Genomic DNA, 24228 nt, shown 5'->3' on the forward strand with positions numbered 1-24228 from the left:
GGCTTTGAAATTAAACTAACAAGATGTGCTTTAACTGCAGACTTTCAGATTTAATTTGAGGGTAATTACATCCAAATCAGGTGAACGGTGTAGGAATTACAACGGTTTCTATATGTGCCTCCCACCTTTTAAGGGGCCAAAAGTAATGGGACAAACTAAACAATCCTAAATCTAACTTTCACTTTTTAATACTTTGTTGCAAATCCTTTGCAGGCAATTACAGCCTGAAGTCTGGAGCGCATAGACATCACCAGATGCTGGGTTTCATCCCTGGTGATGCTCTGCCAGGCCTCTACTGCAAATGTCTTCAGTTCCTGCTTGTTCTTGGGGCATTTTCCCTTCAGTTTTGTCTTCGAGTGAAATGCATGCTCAATCGGATTCAGATCAGGGGATTGACTTGACCATTGCATAACATTCCACTTTTTAGCCTTAAAAAACTCTTTGGTTGCTTTTGCAGTATGCTTCAGGTCATTGTCCATCTGCACTGTGAAGCGCCATCCAATGAGTTCTGAAGCATTTGACTGAATATGAGCATATAATATTACCCAAAACACTTCAGAATTCATTCTGCTGCTTTTGTCAGCAGTCACATCATAAATAAATACAAGGGAACCAGTTCCATTGGCAGCCATACATGCCCACGTAATGACACTACCACCACCATGCTTCACTGATGAGGTGGTATGTTTTGGATCATGAGCAGTTCCTTTCCTTTTCCATGCTCTTCTCTTCCCATCACTCTGGTACAAGTTGATCTTTGTCTCATCTGTCCATAGGATGTTGTTCCAGAACTGTAATGGCTTTTTTAGATGTTGTTTGGCAAACTCTAATCTGGTCTTCCTGTTTTTGTGGCTCACCAATGGTTTACATCTTGTGGTGAACCCTCTATATTCACTCTTGTGAAGTCTTCTCTTGATTGTTGACTTTGACACATATACACCTACCTTCTGGAGAGTGTTCTTGATTTGGCCAACTGTTGTGAAGGGGTTTTTCTTCACCAGGGAAATAATTCTTCTGTCATCCACCAGTTGTTTTGCGTGGTCTTCCAGGTCTTTTGGTGTTGCTGAGCTCTCCGATGCGTTCTTTCATTTAAGAATGTTCCAAACAGTTGATTTGGCCACACCTAATGTTTTTGCTATCTCTCTGATGGGTTTGTTTTGATTTTTCAGCCTAATGATGGCTTTCTTCCCTGATAGTGACAGCTCTTTGGATCTCATATTGAGAGACAGCAACTGATTCCAAATGCAAATGTCACACCTAGAATCAACTCTAGACCTTTTACCTGCTTAATTGATAATGAAATAACGAGGGATAAGCCCACACCTGTCCATGAAATAGCTTTTGAGTTGATAGTCCCATTACTTTTGACCCCTTAAAAAGTAGGAGGCACATATAGAAACCGTTGTAATTCCTACACTGTTCACCTGATTTGGATGTAATTACCCTCAAATTAAATCTGAAAGTCTGCAGTTAAAGCACATCTTGTTTGTTTCATTTCAAAGCCATTGTGGTGGTGAATAGAGGCCAAAATATGAAAATTCGGTCAATGTCCCAATATTTATGCACCTGACTGTATGTATATATATATATATATATATATATATATATATATATATACACACACACACATTTACTACCACCACCTATTTATTCCCTCATGATAGCCACGCCCACCCCTCAAGAATAATATCCTCACACTATACAGACCTCAGCTGAAACCTGTCAATTATTTTGAGTTAAACGATATCGTTTATCGGTAAATCGTTTGCAAATCGTTCAGACTAAAAGATAACATTTCAAGGGAAAATCGTTTAGAGATTGGACAGGGAGTAGATCGTCTAATGGATGGGCACCTTAACAGAACGCTTATATCTCGCTGATTAAAGGTACGGTTTTCTTAATCAATTTACATAGAAGAACTTTTTTAACTACCATAACAATAATCGTGAGAATGGGAATGAGATGAATAATATCAGAATTTAATTTCCATACACTAGAATTAGCGAATAGCAACAATATCGGATAGAAGAGTAAATGGAAGGTGAACAATTGGTTAATAAAATTTAGAACCTTGTTCCAATAACAACAGACCTTTGAACATAACCACATGCAATGGATATAATCTGCGTAGGAAGCATTACATTTAGGGCAATGACAAAAATCCTCTGGAAACAAGTAATGACATTGTAACAATGAGACATAAGCTCTATGAAGGGTTTTTAAGCGAACTTCTTGAAGTGCAGAGGAGCCTAATACCGTCAATGGCTTGAAGGTCAGTGATCTCAGGTAAATGCTTAGATTACCCCAATGATAGCGAGTTCCATAAATGGGTAGGGTCTTTTGCTACTAAATCAGGGTAGAGGTACCTAATGTGAAATGGGTTTGAAATTAAGAAATGTTAGCTTGCCAGGGCTGCATATGTGCCTTTGAATAAAAGGTGATTGATTTTGTAGATGAGGGTTGATAGAAGCTCTGCTGGGGCATTACGGGTCAAAGATGACCTCATCTATTGAGATAACACTAAAGTGCTCACAATGTAACAACCAGTCCACAATAGAGCAGAAAAAAGCTGCCTGGGAAAAGGCTTAGATATCAGAAAGACCCAAGCTCCCTGATGCTCAGGTTTGTATTAAACGAAACGGGAAATCTTTGTGGTTTGCCGCCCTCTCCCCATTGACCCGCATATACATATATTACATAAATATATATATATATTACTCCAAACAAATGGCATGTCAAATCAGAAGGGCATAACATAAAATAAACAGTGCATGACCTGAGTACGGGACGCCTTTGGGACACATAGCCATAGTGGGTGCAGGCGATGCCATGGCTATATTCATGCTCCTACCCCCTCCATGTGATGAAGACAGAGTCTTTATTGCCCCCTTTCAGACTTAAGATCCGAGAAATTCCCGGGTCTCAGCCTGATTGACCCTGGTAAAGAGTAGAGTCGTGGACCCGGAACTTCGTCCTGGGTTGTTTGCATTCACACAAAGTAAAAACCCCCGGGGTCAATGAGTGTTCACGTGAAAAAACCCAAGTTTTTGCTCTGTGTGTGAAAGGGGTATAAGCCAAATAGATACCTCCATTGTCATGCACAAAAAGGAATAAAGTCACACAAAGAAAATGTGATAAACCTGTAGTAAGTACAAATATTTATTTTGTATGGTGAATAACTTCAATGACAGATTTTCCTCGAGCATGTCCTTCTTCCACCTTCTGGAAGGCTTGGGGGATGTCAGAAAATGGATATACCTTTTCAATAACCGGTCGAATCTATAGAACATAAAATAAAGAGACATGACAAGATGTTTAAATATAAACACAGACAAAACAAGTATATCTACTCTCTTAAAATAAGTACTACAGACTGATTGTAAGTATTCCTTTACACAATTATGGCAGTTAAAGTATATAATAGGAATATCCCTCTGGAATGTCAGAGTAAGGAATGATGAGGTATAAAGCAACAGCTACTAATTCTATATAAAACATTGTCCAAATATCTTTATATATAGACTACCTTTATCTATGAATACAGATTGTTCAACAGTATAACATATAACATGGTTGTCTCTTCTATGTGAAATGGTTATTACCATCCTGTATGAATAGGTATTCATGGCATAGTTTTAATAGGGGATGTAGATATCTTACCCACGTCCGTAATGCCGACCGCCAGAATCCCGACGCGGAAAGCCTGATTTGGGATCAAAGATGGGAGTCGAAATGGCGACGCCTATCTTTATCCTGACGCCGAGATCCCGACAGACGGCATCCCGAATGAAGGTAAGTGGGGACAGGCTATCGTTATCTGCGGGGGAGATTAGGGTTAGGCAACCTCCGGGGAGGGCTAGTATTAGGTTAGAGGAAGGGGGGGGTTAGAGTTAGGCATCACCGGGAGGAGGTTAGGGTTAGGCACCACTAAGGGAAGGTTAGGGTGGGGACAAGGCAGGGTTAGGGTACTTACCAGCCCTGTACAGCCTTCGGTCTTCTGGCATCGGTATTTAAGCCGGCGGCTAATCAGCCATCGGCATTACATACCGATTCCTTTTAACAGGAGTACATCTATTAATAGCTCTACAATTATAAACATAATGGAAGCCTCTACTATTCTTTATTTTTGAAAGGGATGAAATGCTTGGTGGTTTCAGCGGACATGTAAATCTATTCTTTGATCACTTACTGTAAAAGTACATTTGCAATCAGTACATTTGTGCAATTCCACATGTACAGGTGATTTATTGAACCAGTGGTACTGTGGGGTCTCTAGACTATTGCAGAACCCAATAATATTCGTTAATAAGTTTTTGAGAAGCAGACCACTGAACGATGCATATGGGAATAAAGAGGCATCTATGGGAACGGTCTTTAACATAACACCAAGAAAGTAGACAAGGAAAAGATCTGTACAACCATTAGTAACAATGAATTAAAAAAAAAAATACAAGAAACAGAACTGATATTTATTCTATTCTAATTTATACCAAGTACTCAATGAGCAAGTAGGACACATTAGGAAAAATTATAGATTTTGGGATGATTCTTTGCCATTACAAATTGACAAATGATACAACACAAGCAATTTCAGGATATTAGAACATACACACACAAATTGATTGAAGGTGGAATTCAGATACTTCATATGATAGAAACACCTTATTTATACCCTTTTCATACAGAAAACCAAATTACCGGGTCAAACATTTCAACCCGGGTCCTTTTTCTGTCTGAAGGGGTCAACCTGGGTTGAAAATCCCAGGACTTCGACCCAGGAATATACCAGGGTCGGAGAACCGGGAATTGCGACCCAGGTTGACCCTTTCAGACAGAAGAGCAAATTACCAGGTCAAACATTTCAACCCGGTACTTTGCTGATTAACACGGGCATTTTTTCTGTCTGAAGGTGGGTACAGGCAGGGACAGGCAAAACATCCCGGCATGCAAATGCCGGGTAAAAGCCGAGATTTTGGCTTTTTCCTGCCTGAAAGTGGTATCATTCAGAGGTTTCAATAGCAGGAGCTATTTTCAACAGGGACAATACAACTGCATACAAAACCACAATATATACCCTCACCTACAATTGAACACGCATGGGATGCAGTTAGGCAACTGTGTAATACATCATAGTATCACTACAAAGACCTTACAATACATCAACATTAGAATTTAGAAGTCTCCGAGTGCCGCCTTCAATCAATTTCTGTGTTTGGAAAAAGTTTTTCCTAATGGAAGGCAACAGAGCAAGTCTGCTTATGTACACCAGAGTGAGTGCCTATATACATATACACACAGAGTTAGGGCTATATCTATTTGAACACTGACAATTTTTATTTTAGCCGTTTACCAAAACATTCAAATGACAGTTATATAATGAATATTGAGGCAGATGTATTAAGCTCTGGAAAGTGATAAATTGGAGAGTGATATAAACCACCAGCCACTCAGCTCCTCTCATGTTATAGGCTATGTTTGAAAAATGACAGTTAGGAGCTGAGTGGTTGGTTGTTTATCTCTCTAAACGTTATCACTTTTCAGAGCTTAATACATATGCCCCATTGTTAAATGCAGATCAACTTTAATTAGAGGGTCTTCACATCAAAATTGGAGGAATGGGTGTAGGAATTACAACTGTTTAATATGTAGTACCCTCTTTTTTAAGGGACCAAAGTATTTGGATGGGGCGTGGCTTGACTGGCTTCCTGGGCAGACTTGCTGATTGATCGCATCCACCTACTTCTTAAACCACGTACAGCCCCTGGAAGCTCTCCCTGGGACGTCCTTCTGAGGCTTCATTTCTTTCATATTTAGGAGGATATTCTTCGAGCTGCACGTTTGGCTGGGGATACAGAGGTTTTAAACAATCTGTAGCTATTCCCAGATCTCTCGATCAATACTATAAACAAATGCAGATCCTTTCAACCCATCACGAAAGCGATCCGAGATCAAGATATCCAGTACCGCTGAGGGATTCCAGTTAAGCTTCTAGTGTGAAAATTTCAATCTACATTTGTTAGATCGTCCCTGAAAGTTGCCACAAAACTGCTGACAGATTGGGATATTCCCGTTTCCTTTGCCCAGTCCTCTCAAGGTCCTCCTCTAAGCCAGACTGGTCCCAGGTGGGATGAAGATATTCCAGGCTACTCTCTTTGGAATTTTCAAGAACTTCTAGACATTTATTGGCTGAGATAAGAGGTGCTTTGAACTGGGTCGCTGTTAACTACTCTATTATACAGACTTTCCCTGCTGATGACCAGGCACTTTATTAGGAGCATCGTTTCCTCCTGCATTCCTATCCAGGTGTTCCGCACATTGTGCTCCTTAGCTGCTATGAATTTCCAGTTTATTGACTCATAACTTCTTATTTTTCTAGTCTATTTTATTGGGGTTGGTAGAAAAGGGCCATTTTTTGTGTTTATTGGGGTTGGGTATGAAATCCCGATGGCTCAATAGTCACCGGGATGAAATGCCGATTCCAGAAGCCCGATAGAGGAGAATCCCGACGGAGCATGTAAGTACCCCAACCCTACCCTTCTCCCCCACCTAACCCTTCCTTAGGGGTGCCTTACCCTAAAACTCCTGGGGTGGTACCTAACCCTAAATCCCCCCTTCCTCTAGCCTAACCCCAAGTCCCCCGTGGGGTACCTAAATCTAACCCCCCCCGCGTGGCTAAGTGCTAAGGACGGCCGCACTTACCTTGAACGGTCCGGCGTCCTTTGGCATTCCAGCGTCGGGATTAAGCTAGGCGTTGGTGTTTCGACGCCTATCTTAAGTCCATTGTCGGGCTTCTGCTGTCGGGATGTAGAACGGCGGCATTTAGTACGCCGGTCTATAAACTACATCCCTTTTATTGTTTAGACTATGTGGTTTTCCTGTTTTACTTTAATTTGCTCCCCCCCCCCTTTTTTCTTTTGTCATAATGTGCACTGTGCTTGCTATTTTCTACACATTTCTAGAGGGGGGAGAAGAGGAATGTGTTTTTTATTACTGTGATGTCCATTTCTTTTAAGTTATATTGAGATTTTCAAAAGTTACAGTGTGTTAGTATTTTCTACAATGTTTTGCATTTCATGCTCTATTTCGGAAAAGGTCTCATGGGTGGGGAATGGAATAGTACGCCCCCACATGTTCACCATTTTACTGTATTTTTTTTCCTTACGGCAACTACGGTTTTGATATACTGGGCCTTTTGCTTTGTTTCCTCCCCATACTTCTTTTTTTTGTGTCCCTTCCCTTTTTTTTTAATGTAAAAAACACACACACATATATAAATATATATATATATATATATATATATATATAGCAGCGCTGCACAGAGTAAATAGACTGGGAATACAATGTATATGTCCAAGTTCTCTATATCACTGGAAACAATGTGGCCACAGAAGATGTAGCAGTAGTTTAGTGGAAGCCAGTGATAAATAGCTGTATGAATCCAGATAAGTCCGGTAGTAGTAAATATCCAAATATGTTGGCTTATAACTAAAGTGCAGTCTGCTCACCCGTCCTATTATCAGGAGACAGTCTCCTCGCTGCCCGTAGTGTTATTGCAGTCTGTCCATAGATGGGATGCTCAGCAGGTGAAACATGCCCAGGGTTCTTCTAATATGGAGGCGATATCTACCGGTGTCTCCGTAACGGAGCTTGGTCTTGCTGCACACAGGCAGTGCAGTGGAGCCGCTGCTCCCATTCGAATGTAGCACAATCCAACAAGTCACCGAAGTGGTGATTACCGCTCCTGTCAGTGTAGAGTCAGAGGGCCTGATTCAGAGCCTCTCGCTCTGAATCAGGGCTGGGCTTTTTTTTTTGGAGCGGCCTCTCGCATAGCTGTGGGTTACCACCCACAGCTATAGCGAGCGGCCATGATGATGGTCGCGATGGTCAAGACCATCGCGACCATCGGGCTTGCTACGAGACCCTGGTGGTAGGGTCTCGTTCATCGCAAGCCCCTGAGAGCTTTCGGCTCTAACAGAGCCGGAAGCTCTCCACTTACATCATTCGTGATGTCAGTGGGGCCGCCCCCAAACGGCAAGCGTTCCCTCAGGAATGCCTCCGTTTGGGCAGCCACCCCCCTGGCCCGCCCACCAAAGAGGGCGAGCTGTCACTCAACATCGACAGCTCGCCCCCTTTGGTGCGAGACCCGGAGTGATGGAGTGCCCGTCGCTAGCCGGGTCTCGCGCATGCGCACGACGGAGCCGGCTCGGTCGTGCGCATGCGCTGTGGGCCACCATTGACCCGGTTGCGAGCGCTCAGCGCTTGCGACCGGGTCTGAATCAGGCCCAGAGTCCGTGCTGTACTGCGGGCGGCTCACCGGTGTCAGGCAGCTGTGTCACCGGGCTAGATAAAGAAGCAGGTAGCGCCCTGTGTATAAGCCAGTACAGGAAGCAGTGTCGCACTGAGTATTAGATGCTCCCGGTCCACACTCTGCGTGTCCTTAACGTGTTTCACCGCACTAGGCGGCTTTCCCAGGAGGCGGAAGTGACAGCACCAGGGGGTGCACAATAAATAGAGGACTTATTCATTACTGCAGGTGTTTCAATTGAATGAGCAATTAGCTAATTAGATGAAAGGTAGCTACTTATACATACATATAACTAAGCCAAATTTACAACTATAAAATAGTTATCAGTGGTACACAAGCTAATATATAGAATAAAATATATTAAAAGGCATAAAATGCATTATATATAGTGGGATAATTAGATACATACAAAATATCGTACACTAATATCGACCTAATCCAAAATAATTAGTTCAACAGTCTTATGTAAAAAATGGAGGAACATGTTATGCTGAGGTTGCCATTATAGATATTTCATATTTAATATGAAATACAAATTTAGAGGTACAAAAAAATCCATATAGTAACTCAAAGAGGATCCTACCAAGTCTTCCAACGTGAATATATATCTCTAAGTACTCAAATCAGAGATCAATTAGTTTTTCCCACACAAAGGAGAATTTTGGTAAAGAGAGACAAAAAGTGTTATGCAGAAAGTTAGAGCACCCTGAAAGCAAACATCTATAATGATAATTTGCTAATCTTTCTCATCTATTTAGTGATAATAATAATAAAGATTATAGATCTAAAAGGCCAATAAATACTGGAGTATTACAGTATATCATATAAATTCCAAATCAATTATCTCGTTTAGACCCTGAGGCTTTAAAGACTCCATCTTTAGAATCCATGCAGCTTCCTGTCTGCATAGTGATCTAAAACGATTTCCTCCCCTGCTCATATTTGGAATCTGTTCTAGCCCTATAACACTCAGACTTGCTGGGTCTCCTGCATGCATTTCTAAAAAGTGCAGTTGAATACTATGGTTTAAACACTTAATCACAATATTACCCCTATGGTCCACGAACCTTTGCTTTAATGGGCGCATAGTGCGTCCAATATAGTAAATATGGCATGGGCAGCTCAAAAGATATATAACATATTGCGAATTGCAGTTTATGAAGGATTTAACAGAAAATAATTTTTTTAGAGACTGAGGAGACAGTCTTTGTTTTATTGATAACATGAGAGCATGTGGTGCATTTAGAGTGGTTGCATTTAAAGAAACCTACAACCTCAGGTCCCATAATAGTTCTCTGGGTTGATTTCTGTATTTTGTTATGCTTCCCCCCCAAGGAAGCGAATGCAAATAGTTAATGCTTCTAAAGTTTCTGGTCTGTTTAAATATAACAAAAAGCTCTTTTCCTAGCTCAACACATAGAATCGGGTCCATTAGCAGCATTTGGTAGTTTTATCTTTATAATGTTAACAATCTTGTTTTCTGCCACATTGTATCTAGAGGTAAAAGCTAAATTTGAATTCTGTTTGAAATTCTCACCCTGATTTTTCTTTTTATTCATAGTATTCTTATTTAATATAGTTGGTCTATCTAGGGAACGCGAATATTCAAAGGCCTGATCTAAGATGGGCTGTGGCTAGTTACGTATTTTAAAATATTCCAACATTTCAGTAGCTTGAGCTTTCAATTTTCTGTCTGATATGCAGTTTCTTCGAATACAATACAGTTGGCTTTTGGGGACATTATTCAACCACTTTTTATTATGGTTGCTGGAATAAGGGATGAAGCTGCAAGCATCAACCGTTTTTGTTATAAGTAGATATGGAGACAACCTCCTCTACCACCTCCAAATAAATATCTAAATAATTAATGTGAGTCAAATTATAAGTGCAAGTGAAAATCAAACCATACATGTTATTATTCAAATACTTAATAAAGTGATCAACCGAGGAACCATCACCATCCCGAATAAAAACAGGTCATCAATGTAACTGCAATAGAGGACCAGGTTCGCAGCGAATGCTCCGCCCAAAATAAGGTCTTCTTTGAAGCGGCCCATGTACAGGTTGGCGAAACTCGGTGCAAACCTGGTCCCCATCGCCGTCCCGAGGACCTGTAAATAATTAGTGTGATCAAACAAAAAATAATTGTGATGGAAAATAAACAAAATAGAATTAAGAATAAATTCGCGCTGTCTCTCTTATCCTTAGTAAGATAGTATTCCACTGATTCAACACCCTTCCCATGGGGGATATTAGTGTACAGTGCCTGTACATCGCATGTCACCAACAAGTAGTTGGAATGCCACATTCGTCCGTCCACCATTTTGATAAACTGGGTTGTATCTTGAATGTGGGATCTCAGTGAGACAGCGTGAGGTTGCAAAGAAAACATCAACATAATAAGACAAATTTGATGCGAGTCCACCAATCCCTGGTGGTTTGTAAAGGTTTTTGAGGATTTGGGGTAAATGATAATAAATCGGTGTGACTGGGAAGGAGGGGTAGAGAACACGATTTTCCTCTAAGAAAAAAAAAAAATGCGAGTTTGGTATTGAATTGCAACTACAAGTTGCCATGCAAGTTTGCCGTGAGAACTGCTCGCACAAGCCAACTCGCACCTACGGTAATTAGATTGCCCCCCCAAGAAGTGCAATATTCTGCAATGGCCGAGTCAATCACCTAATCCAGTGGTTCCCAAACAGGGTGCCGCGGCCAGAGGGAGGCTGCTGTTATTTTTTTACAGGCCTGGCAAAATGTCGATCGCGATCTATAGGTAGCTCCCGTTGGTAGATTGCGATCAACTTTCCTATAGTAACTGGAACACTGGAAGGAAGCCTCTGATCGCTTCAGCGTTCCCAGTGATGCAGTGCATGGGGGTGTGGGTGACGTCATGACGTCAGCAGTGCACCCGCGGCCCCGCGCAATGCATCACCGGGAACTTAAGAGGATCCTGCGTGCTTGCTGGATCCAGCTTGATCCAGTCAGCGCAGCAGCAGGAGTGACAGTAGAAGGAGCAGTTCCCAGCGTGAACTTCAGTCAAGTAAGTTCCGCACAGGGGTGTGGGGGCTACTAGTGGGTGCATTGCCTAAGAGGCACTACTACAAGGGGTACTGCATAATGGGCACAACTACAGGGGACTTTACATATGGGGCATTGCATAATGGGCAGTACTACTGGGGACATTGCATAAGGGGCATTACTACAGGGGGCACTACATAAAGGGCAGTACTACAGGTAATTAATTTGGGTTAGGGGTGCCTTGAAAAAATGAAGGAGACCCTAGGGGTGCCTTGAACTGAAAAAGTTTGGGAACCACTGACCTAATCTCAAAATGATCGAGCATGTATTTCACTTGTTGAAGACAAAACTAAAGGCAGTATGACCAACAAACACACATCAACTGAAGACAGCTGCAGTAAAGGCCTAGCAAAGCATAACAAAGGATGACACCCAGCATTTGGTGGTCCATGGGTTCCAGACTTCAGGCAATCATTGCCTGCCAAGAATTCTCAAGAATGCATTTCAATGCTAATGTTCAAATGTATTGGACAAATCAACATAGTGTGTAAAAATGGTTGCAATTCCTAAACGTTTCATACAATATAATGTTTTAATTCCTTGAATTAGAGCTGAAAGTCTGCACTTCAATTGCATCACCATTGTTTAATTTCCAATCGATTGTGGTGGCGTACAGAGACAAAATGATAAAAACTGTAAACAAATATATATGGACTAAACTATATATAATAATGTACTATGACCTGTCCTGTCTCAGTCATGTGCAGTGGAATCGGAAGTGCGTGTTTCCCCTCCTCCAACAGCGACAAATTTGTGACAGACCAGGAGAGGAGTAGAGTGATGCACAATAAAGATCTAGGGCATTTCTCATATATGGGGTATATTCATGATGTTAATTATCAGACCCCGATAATTAACATTCTATCTTGATGCGCTCTGAAAATCAGCTGTCTCCCCGAAGTGTTTAGTGACGTTAGTGCGCATGCGTGACTACGCACAAGAGCCCCGACGTTCGTCGGAAAGAGCCAGACAGGGGCGGAGGGATCTGAGGATGGCGAATGCTCCCGTACTCAAGCTCTGAAAATATTGTATTTTCGGAGCTTGATGAATTCTATCCCCATACTAGTGTATGGGGATAGCGGGCCATTCCGCCAGAGGAAGGAAACAGGAGATATCTGTGATATTTCCTGCTACACCATCTTGATGAATGGCGCGATAACTTTGTTCATTTTCACCTGCTTCTGTAAAAATTAAGTAATGATGAATATGCCCTATTAAGTCTTCCCAGTTAAATGCTGCATCCATTTTTTTTTTAATCTTATGTTTATATTTAATAATTGGATTAATCGATATTTTAGGCTACTTTGGCTTGGAACTGTTAGTTTATGCTGCATACTTAAGACTGCACCATTCTATTTAGCCTTGGTATGAAAAAAATTAGATGCATAGTTTCAGGGAGTTCTTTTCCATTTTCATAATTACATTTAGAATGATAAAAGATAAATACATTTATTGTCATTGTAAAAAAACAACAAAATTACAAACCAGGTAAAGCACATACGCATTACAGCCCGGAACATCATATTAGTTAAAATGCCCATTCAGGTTCATTCTAACGCTGGGTACACAATAGACCAGTGTTGGCTAACCTTGACACTCCAGCTGTTGTGGAACTATATATCCCAGCATGCCCTGCCACAGTTTTAGCATGTCCTAATAGCAAAACTGTAGCAGTGCATGCTGGGTTATGTAGTTCCATAACAGCTGGAGTGTCAAGGTTAGCCACACTGCAATAGACGATATGTTGTCCAATCCAACGGATCGGAGCAACATATTGGGCACATCGTCTAGTGTGCACCCGCTACGTCTCTGACTATGCACACTCCCGCGAGTTGTCAGCGACATCCTCCGTCAACCCTACATGCTGGGATGAAGGGGCATGTCGTTAGCGTGGGCCATGCTGCAGAATGCAGTTACTGCCTGCATTAGCAAGTGTGTATGCACTTGCCTATGCTGGATCCCCTGCCGGGTCCAATCACTGAAGATGTCGGGCACACAAGACCCAGCTTAACAATAAGAAGTACCTTTTTGATGGTAAAAGGGAAAACACACTGTGGTTCGGAGGCCATGTTATCGACCCGCTCTAACAATCTATGATCCGCTTTGGTACTTTTCCCATACCATATTGGAATACAGTAGGTTAACACACCAAGCGGTAAAAATTCACCAAATTTTTCTTAGTTCGATCTGCTGCCTACAATCTCCTCACAAAATATAAATGTTGTTGTGTCTTCTTTACCATGGCCACAATATTAGAATGCCTGGATAAATCATCAGAAATAATAATACTCAATCAAGTAAAATCTGTAGGCCTCTCAACCTCCAAATTATCAATAGTTAGTGACAATAGCATCCTCTTAATTTCAATTATTATTTCTCTAGTTTTTTTTTTTAATTTAAAACTAAACAATTAATCTCGCTCCATTTGATCAAGTGCTCCACCTCATCACGATATATACCTGCTCATCCCCGTCAGAGATGAGACCACTGTTGTGGTATCGTACGCGAATTTCACAATGACATTCGATTCAAACAAGGGGATGCAGTCATAGGTGAAAAGCAAGAATAAAAGAGGGTTTAAAACACACCCTTGAGGGGTACTAGTGCTAAACCTAATAACAGATTACCTCAAATTCCCAGTTTAACTTGTTGCGGTTTATTAATTAAAAAAATCTAAAATCCAATTACATAAGGTAACTGAAAATGCCAAATTCAGTAGTTTACCTATTAGAGCATGGATGGTATTGAACGCTGAACTAAAAACAACAAAAAGAACTCTAACATAAGTATTAGGCTTATCCATATGGCTGAGGGAAGAATGCACCACAGAAATCAAAGCATCCTATTATGTCTATAGGCAGATCGATAACTGTCAAAGCCAGCAAGCAGCTGACATTTCATATGCAACAATACCAACTTCTCAAAGCATTTCATAATTACCAGGGTCAGCGCAATTGGTCGAAAATCATTAGTTAACAAGCATACACAGTTATTTAATGTCACCGTAAATAGACACACACATTGAGTGGGCTATATTTTATATATCAGTCAAGCTCATGTATTGTACAGGCAGTTCTGTCCTATTCAACGATAAAAACACTGAGACATGAATACCAAACGGATGATCCCCCCTATCTAGAGCATTACAAAACTGTGTCATTTGCATTGATCACCCTCTTTGTGTATGTAATCCTGAAAAGGCTGACCATACAGTAGGACAACATAACATTGAGTCACAGCTAAAATTAACTGACTCAGATGAACCTCTTCCTGTATTAAGGCAGCGAAGGTGGCAGAGGGATGGGGCAGGCTGAATACAGGATGATTAGGAGAGATTAAGTGAATAATGAAAACACAGCCTATTTACATCAGAGCATCAGACTCCTAGCAGGGGCACTTTTGTTGTGTTCTGGGAAGAGGGATTAATACTCAAGTCTACAGAGAGCAGGGATTACCGAAATATGCATCTATTTATTCAAAAACACCACCACGATTTACCATCTACGTTTGTTGCTTTTTCCACTGGAAAACATCACTTATTTTGTGCGGTCAATCACACATACAATGTACGAGATCTATTTATCAGACTGTACTGGAGAAGTGTAATGTAAAGAGTATTACTTTCATCTTCTGCTGATAAACTAACTTTACATACATATTTTATTTTGCTGCTGGATGAATCAGATGCAATCACATACTGTATCTCATGCAGAATAATCTCTATATTGACGCTACACCAAATTTTACATACAATAACATGGCTAACCCCATCATGGCTTCCTGTTGAATCATCATAATTACATGAAGATCACAGAATACAATTCTGTTTAATTCAATCAACTAACAGCATGTGTGGTCTGGAGCAGTGGCGTCACAAGGGGGGTGCGCCGAGGGGTGACACCAAGGTGCAGGCTCCCCCTCAGTGACAGGAGCTGGGTGCTGCACTGTAGCATTAAGTGCAGCACTTGGCTCCTGTCACAGTGAGGGAGCCGGCACAGCCGTCCGCACCTCCAGCTGCCCTCACCACCCCTTTGATAATCACGGGCCGGGGTTCGGGCAGCGAGGCCACGCTCTCTTTTCAACGGCGTGCGGCATCCCTCCTCGCACCAGGTGTCGCCGCGGGGAGGGACACCACTGGTCTGGAGAGGTAACTGCCAATCACTGTGTAACTAAAATAACATTGGGAATGGTGTCAACACCCCAATTATTCAACTAGCTCCAGTGCGAGACAGCCTGGGCTGGTTTTCACATTAACATGGTGACCACTAGCTTTGGTTCACCACAACATCATTTCCACTAGTGAAAACTAGGCTTTGTTACAAAGTGCTTCTCCTCTTCACACATTTATAATGCTTGTCAATTACCCTGACGTAAATGTCTGTGAGATGTGTGAGTAAATGCTGATCATAACACAATAGAAGTAGGACATTCATAACACAATAGCAGAGGACTGTACAGAAAAACAGACAATAGTTTATAACAGAACTGTTGCATACCTTGCCAGTGTCAACAAGCTGACTTATTTCATCTAGGGTTTGGCCGCTGGGAATAAAAAATCCCCATCGGTAGTGGATCCCTTTGCAGAAGTGCTAAAATAAGAATTAAAAAAAGTCAGCAAGGCTTACTATAGCTGTAAATTAGGTTACTACACCTTGTGTGTCCTTATTTTAGGCAATTCTACTCTTGGCAGAGAAAAACATTAATATTTTGACTACAAATCCTTACCATGAATGACCAATATTACCTTAATTACTTTCGATGACAGAGTAATCCCCGTACGCATCATACCATCTGCTATACCCAACCGGTCGTTGTTATACAAAAAAGGAGTGACCAGCGTGACAAATGTGGCTCCAGACCAAGGCTTCAGATATTGACTAAACAATTCTTCAGTCGTTCCTCCAACATTGTCCAGAATTACATTAAATCTAGAAATGAAGTTTTAGGTCAATATTTTAATTATATACATACATAATAATTAACAGTAGTATTTGTATAGCAACTCTATGTATTCTCAAAGGGCATATGCAGCTGCAGTAATGTGCATACGATCACAGACCTTTGTGAGAAATGTCAAAAGGCACTCACAGGGGACATCAAACGAATAAAAGATTCAGGGCCCTATTTTTTAACATCCGCAATGTAATTGCATTTAGAAAATAAAGGTTGTTTTTTCACAATGTGATAATTCTAATTATCACATGAATGTATCAATCATAATTCGCACGCCGAGACATAGCTTGTGACAAAGCTACGTCCAGGCAGATCCTCACCGCATACTTATCATAGTATTATTCATAAAAAAAAATACAGTGAGAGGTCTCTACGCATTCACCCGCTGGCTAGCACTACCCCCCCCCCCCCCCCCACCGCTAGCACTTACCTGCCCGATGAGCTCTCGCTATCAGCTGGTCTCCGGCACTTTGACCCCGATCAGCTGATGATGTAAACTGAGATGCCGGTTTACAACACAGCTGACCGGGGTCGCAGTGCAGGAGCCTGGAAACCAGCTAACCGGAGCCCCAGAGGGCCTTACCGGAGCACCGATCTCCGGTCCTTGGATGCAGGTAAGTGTTGTTGTTTTTTTAAACTGTTTTTTTTTTCCCAGTGTTCAGCTTGTGCTCTACCTAATAAATAGCGGAGCAGGGGGACACAGGGCTTTCCCACTTATTTTTTTTACAATTTATTTTTAGTAATTCTCAGTCAGATCACATTTCCCATTACAAGTATGGGAAATGTGATCTGCATACTAAAAATGTGCAAATTAAAAAGCATAGAGTAGTTTTTCAACTAAAACTACTCTAATTGCTCTTTTTATGTGACACTAAAATAATGTGAAAAAGGTGTGAAAACACCCTTTTTCAAATTGGTTTAGTAAAAATATTGATAAATAGGCCCCTCAGGATCTTAAAATTCCAATTGATGTACATTCAGACAGTAAAAACATATACATAAGAAAATGTAATTACTCCTCCCTGTTCTACCAGGATTTTGAATGTTTCTGTAGGACACTGAGCTACATGCAGCTTTGTGCGTGGGATGCAAAAACACAACATGGACAATGAAATGAAGTGTCGAAATCAAATAATTGAGTATTCTATTTTGCAAATATCTGACGATCTAGTCGTTTTTGTCTGATAGAGTAAATCGGACGCTACTTTACGTCGGCGCAATCCAATGCGCACAACTGCGAACCCACCACACACATACATTGATTCACATAATGCACACACATAGACTTATATGCTTACACATAGACGCCCACGTGCGTCCTCACATACATACATACGAACATTTCCTACATCAATGTACAGACGCACATATGCGAAAGCATATGTATATAACGGTTCCTATTTACAATAAGTTAATAAAGAGTTATTAAAGGTCTTTTTAACAAGTAATTATGATGTAATATGTACTTACATAAGATCTAAGGTTTAGAACATAGTAGACATATCATGTTTGGTATTATATTAAATCCCTGTTCATTTGTAGATCCCCGGTTCTATCAGCAAGGAGATTGCATCATGCGTCCGCGAGTTACGAACTATATGGAGTTATTGGTTAGCATGTTACCATTTTGTATGAAGTGTCTGTAGCCAGTTTAACTAGTTCTTCGGCGGGAAAACTACACAAAGAAACTGTTGAAGAACTGAGACATACCCCTATTGACACCATATGAATTAACCAATGACCAGAGTGACCTGAAGCAAGAACCAACGAGAATCTGTTATTACGTGCCTTTGTTGTCTCTGTAATCTGTACCGAATATAGGCTTGTGAGCTGGGTGCAGTATACAGTCATTTCTCCATTTCTTTGGGTGACGGGTTCAGGATTGAAATACTGCATCCTGGGACCAGTAGCACATGCGTATATAGTGGCTGTAGTTATATATATCTTGTTGCTTTTTATTCTAAATAGTTAAATCTTTCCCTGTTTACATAAATAACTTTTTTGTGCTTTAGAACCACACGATTGGACTGGAAAGCAATTCTTTCTTAAGCGACTATTAGGTATCAATAGTAGATATAAAGTAGACCCTAATCATATAAAACTTCCTAAACAAATACAAAGGTGTCCCTACTAAGGAAGCTGTATAAGGGATATTACCTTACATGGCTGTTACAGTGACAAGGATGAGTTCGGGTATAACAGTGACAACTTTTACATATATATACCTAGCCTTCCTTAATGCTAAATCAACCTTGGAGCACGAACCTTAAATTTTTTTTTTTAAATAATGTTATCGCTAACCATGGGTATGAGAAACTCTACTATTTAGACCCACACTGTTCAGACACTGAACTATGAATATTTATTCTAATAACGTACACATTTTAGAACTCAAGGGAATTAGTAAGAAAAAATAAAAATCACAGGCAGTTGGAACACAACATTGCACGGAGAATAATGCACATAAGCCAGAGGTTCCCAAACGCACAGTCATCAAGGCACCCCAACAGTTCAGGTTTTAGAGATATCCATGGTTGAGCATAGGTTGTTAAATCAAATTGACTGTGGTACTAAATAAGTCACCTGTGGTTGTTAGGGTTCCCTAAGGACCGAGATTGGGAACCTCTGACATAGGCGTTTCACAGCATGTACACTTGAACAATGTCTTCCAGTCCTTTGATGAGGGACAAAAACCACATCTTTGGTGAAGTTGCAGTCCTTGGGTGGGTTGTGCTGGAACCGGGTTTACTTAAAGGGGACACTGCAATAACGCCCGGGTTTCACAAGGTTAAGTTGGTCACTCCAAACGGTGCTCCAACCACTGAACCATCAGACTATAAGCTAGCTGTTGAAAAAACTGACGCCTGGCCAATACAGTTTTGTTTTGTCTGATGTTGTTCTCACTGTAGATCACGTACGCATTTATTCCTATAGCATTGAGTACACCATAAAATATGTGAAAATGTTACCACACTATCATTAAACATGGGTCTGAAAGACCCAAATTCTCAACTAAATAACAGCTAAACGATCAACATTCCGAAAATGTTTGTATTATGGCTGATTTAGATATAATATTATAGTAAGGTACTGAAGATATCAGATTTTAAAAAAATGTTTCTTTGCTTTATTGTAAAGGAAATGAAAAGCCCTATGGCAAGCAGTGTTCCAAGATTTGGAAAGCACTCTTCTAGCAAAACAATGTAAAGGAGTTTATAGATTTAATACAAAAGTACCAATGGCCATAACGAATGTCATTTATTCGATTTGTAACCCATAATTCAGGAGATAGAGATGAACTAGGTTTCAGTTTCACTGTAAAATAATATGAACTGATCATCTTTCTCACTTTGGATTCCTGCACATTACATACAGGACACAATGGTAACATGCATGTTTTTATTCACTGCGAGATCCTGGATACATGACAAACAACATACAATTTGGTGCTGGTCACACATTGCTTTGTTAGACACCTGCACAAGGATCTATTATGTTATCCTTGCAGAAGGTATAATTTCCCTTGTTCTACAAGATAAATAGGGGCTGGCTGGCAACTTTTAGCCTGGGGGGGCAAATGCAAGAAAGAGACCCAGGTGCAAGACAATGCAAAAACAGGCGTGACAAAAATCTCTAGGAGTAGTTTGTCTAATGTGGGTGTAGTTTAAAATTGTTATATCACAGAGCTATAATCAAATACAACACATAACACCCCCTTCTGACAAAGCAGAGACTATTCTAAAGGCCAGCATTATCCAACATTCAGCAATGCTAGCAACCAAAATAGTGTACAGTACACATTAACCTAGGGGCGTAGCTGGGATCTGGATTGCTCTGTGCTGGGCCTACCCCCTAAACGCATAACGTTGCGCAAAGGAGGCAAGGCTGCCAGCACCGGGAAGTGCAGCTCTGCCCAAAGCATCCTGCAGGGTGCCTGCCTGGTGCTTCCAAAGGACACTCTGGACGGCACTGCAGCAGTGATAGTGGTTGCAGGGTGCCGTTCCAGCACCCAGCTAGCCAGAAGCTAGGGCCATGGGGCAGAGACTGTGCCACCCACAGAGTCCTGCGCTCTGTGCAACAGTACCAGTTGCACACTCCTAGTTACAGCCCTGCATTGACCTCAACATGCCTAAAAGTGTCCAGGCTTGTGGGCGGATACTTCCCAGACTGCATGCCCCTAAAGAAATGCTCCCAAATCTACTCCTTCAGATGGCAAACTAATCATGAATGTGGCTCTGAGGAACGCCTGGGTAAATGATTACAGGAAGACACTGTAAAGTAAATATGTTTCACTTGATTCTTCCTGCTCTGTATTATAGACACTTAGAAAGGAAACAAAACTATTATAATAATGTCTGCTTTAAGCTGGGAACACACCTATACAATCCTCAGCCTGATCACTTGACGATTTTATAGGTGTGTATGCAGGAGAATTAGCTGATAAATGGTTTAGAACGCTCCTGCAGCGGTCAGGATCGGGAGGTTGCATCTTATGTTTAATATTTGCCAGCCAGAGTTTCCGATCCCATAAAAGCCTGTACACTCTGAGCAGGAGCGCTGAGAGGAGGGGGGAGTGGGTACTAATTACCCGGGCCCGGGCTTGCTCTTACATCACAGCAGCCCAGCACACGCTGCTGTGTGTTGGGCTGCACTGGGAGACTGCTAGCGGCTTCTAAGCAGCAGCCGCAGCAGTCTCCTATGCCTGTGGGGGGAGCGATCACACTGATCATGCCCCCCACTAGCTTTGCATCGGGCTGAGGGGCTCACAGCGCCCCCTCTCCAGCATTAGGCGCTGCAAAAATGTTATCTTTACTGTGTTTTTTCCTATGGGGGCATGGCCATGCCGGGCGCAATTAAGCCATGCCCCTTTTGATCCGGACCCTGTTCGGCTCTTGGCGTGCCTGACTCTGAGCTATGTCTGTACAGTGTGTGCGAGGTTTGCAGGGGGCTCATAGGAGAGACACAGGACTCGGCTGATTGGGAGGTGTTTATATGATCAAACAGGTGATTGCAAAGGTGTGTACCCAGCTCATTTGAGCAACGGAGAAGTGTATTTGCGTCAGAAAAGATGAATATTAGGGTTTGTTTGATTTTTTTTTTTTATATAGGAAATTCAAATTAAATACTTGCAGTTCTCTACTTGATACCAGAGCTAAACAATTAGTCTATGTCCTCATATGTATACATCATTTATAATTTAGGACATATGGGGAGAGATTTTGTTATTATTTTCATTTATTTATAGGGCGCCAGAAGGGATCTGCAGCGTTGTACATAGTGCATACATAAGTAAAAAAAACAAGCATTCACGATATAAAGCACATACAAAAGTATAATATAGACATAGTAGTTAACATAATATATACTGTACATGGTAGCTGCTGTAGTCAAACATGGGTAACACAGAGTGGTATAGTCAGCGTACCGGTATAAAAAGGTTGGATTAGTTTGAGAGGTCACAGGCCTATGAAAAGAGTGTTTTGAGAGCCCTACGAAGCTTTAGATAGTGGTGGAGACTGTCATAGGAATGCTTATATCATGTCATCCCCTAATCCGGGAGTGCTTATACTTTCACCTGCTGCTCTTACTCATGCAAACTCTCATGGAAAGCGACAGTCAGAGGAGACACACCGGGCAGCTAAACAGATGCTCTAAGCACTGAGCAACATGTATCTAAAAATGCCAAACAATGGCAGCAAAGACAAGTGAAAGAATTAAATTAGCTGCTCACAAACAGAAATTATAAAATGGATATAAAACCCACAAAGATTGGGACTGATCCCCTGACTGCTTGTCTCCATGATCTTTAACATGAAAAGATGGTCCTAATACAGTCAAATCATTCAAACAACTGAATGGAAAAACCAGAGGAGATGTGAATTTACATGTCGTTATACTGCATCTCATAAGCCAATCCATTAGAATGCTATAAAGTATGCAAACTACTTTGCTTGTTTGTCACTGGTATGTATCAGCACCTGGAAGCCAGTCAACTACATTATACCTGGCCTTGGAAATATACTGGCTATCAGTAAAAGAACAGTAGGACAATAACTTACACACTGTACTCTAACCATTGACTACTTTAAATAGGAAATGTAGCAAAGATTGTACACTGAAGTGGAACAAAATCTAAAAAGAAAGTATCCAATAAATGTTAATATATATTTTAATAAAATCTAAAAAGAAATATCCAATATAATTTAGAGGAGGATGAACTCTCTGACCTTTACTATCTTTACTTATTGGTCAGATCTGCTGTCTACTGTTAAAATCATTTGCGGCATTTTTTTGTGAACGCTCCCCTTTTGTATATGATTTACTATAAGAATACTGACCTGTAAACTCAGGGCCTGATTCAGATCCGCTCGCGTGCACAACGCGCATGCGCAAGCCCTGTAGCGAGTGAGAAATCACTTGCTCCGGGGCTCGCAACAAAACGGGGCGGCTGTCTCGCCCCGTTTTGGAGTCGGGGAGGGGGGGTGGCTGTACAAACGGAGGCGTTCCTGAAGGAACGCCTGCCGTTTGTGGGCGGCCCTACTGACATCACTCGTGATATCAGTAGTGGACTTCATGCTCTATTAGAGCAGGAAGTCCACTTGGCATTGCAAGTGCTGAGACCCTACCACAAGGGTCTCCTCGCAATGCCGAAGGTCGCGATAATCGCGACCATCGCCATGCCGCTCGCACAAGCTGTGGGTGGTCACCCACAGCTGTGCGACCGACCTGGAGGCTGGAATTTAAAAAAAAAAGGGACGCTCTGACTCAGAGCGAGCGCATGCAAATAGCGAGCGCCTCTGAATCAGACCCTCAGGCTCTTAGTAAAAGAACACAGATGGACACATGAGTAACAAAACCCAGCAGTATTACGTGTACATAAGATAAATTTGTCTGCAACACATCAAAACAGAGGGACAACATGGAAGCAGATAACCAAGTAGGAAGGAGAAAACACAGGGAACAGGTAACACACTGACTCGCAATACTTTTTTCTTTCTTTGCGGATGCACCAAGAAATTACAAGTAATACTAATAAATTATATGTAACTATTAAAATCTGGATTATGTGTAATAATCCTTCGTTACTTTAACACCCATTCTTAATAGTAATTTTCCCATGAGTTATATCTTCTTGGGTTTATCATGACACTCCAAACAGTTGATTGGCCAAAGCACAGCAATCATGATCCCAGATGAATAATTGTGCAATTTAGCATATTCAGCATACACAAAAAAAATGCTGAAGAGGAGTCTCACTTGTCCTCAACACTGTAGGGCCGTAAAAACGTAAAAAATTAACTAACCATTGCCCCACCAGTACTTACTCCTGGGAAAGAAGTCTTATTATTATAATTAATTGCGGTGGTGATAGGGGTGGGGCTTACCCTGCATTACATAATAAGAGATGGGGCCTATTTCCTCCATCCTGGCACCTACAGACATGGGTGTAACCTCGTTTTAAAGAGGGAAGTTCCTTCTTTCAATTATGTACTCCTAACAAGTTAATGGGCCTGATTTAGCAGTGGATGGAATTGCAAAGCCGCATACAAGAGTCTTCGCAATTCCGTCCTGTTAAAATTTAAATACTGCAGTAGGCGTCTGAAGTGAAGAGACGCCTTCTGACAGCTTCTGTGATCCCAGCGCTGCAACTGAGGACGCAGCCTGGGATCACCATCTCTACGATCTGCCTCGATGATGGACGCTTACCCTGGCATCGTCCCTCCAGGAAAACGGGGACGACGCGTTTTAATTTCCGGGAATGCCGGCCGTCTCCGCCCAGCCAGAGGCATAGGGCGGCCTGGGGTAGCTCTCGTAGGACTCGTTCTGTACATGCACAGAACAGGTCCTCCCTATCTACAGATTCAGGGTAATTGTGAATCTGCGCAAGGATG

The 24228-nt window shown here is 41.6% G+C and overlaps 1 protein-coding gene across 1 annotated transcript in view; it reads right to left on the reverse strand.

The window, feature by feature from the left end:
- Positions 1–3130: 3130 nt before the first annotated feature.
- Positions 3131–24228, reverse strand: part of RTN4IP1 (reticulon 4 interacting protein 1) — a 46544-nt gene continuing 25446 nt past the window's right edge. Inside the window, exons 7-9 of the mRNA XM_088460443.1 lie at positions 16128–16311; positions 15880–15972; positions 3131–3279 (exon numbers count right to left, since the gene is read on the reverse strand). Of these exons, the coding sequence (XP_088316569.1) occupies positions 3160–3279; positions 15880–15972; positions 16128–16311 (397 nt within the window). The 3' untranslated portion in view covers positions 3131–3159. The remainder of the gene's footprint in view (positions 3280–15879; positions 15973–16127; positions 16312–24228) is intronic.

The sequence above is a fragment of the Taudactylus pleione genome, unplaced genomic scaffold (genome assembly GCF_031769625.1).
Source record: "Taudactylus pleione unplaced genomic scaffold, aTauple2 ptg000046l, whole genome shotgun sequence".
Taxonomy (NCBI): domain Eukaryota; kingdom Metazoa; phylum Chordata; class Amphibia; order Anura; family Myobatrachidae; genus Taudactylus; species Taudactylus pleione.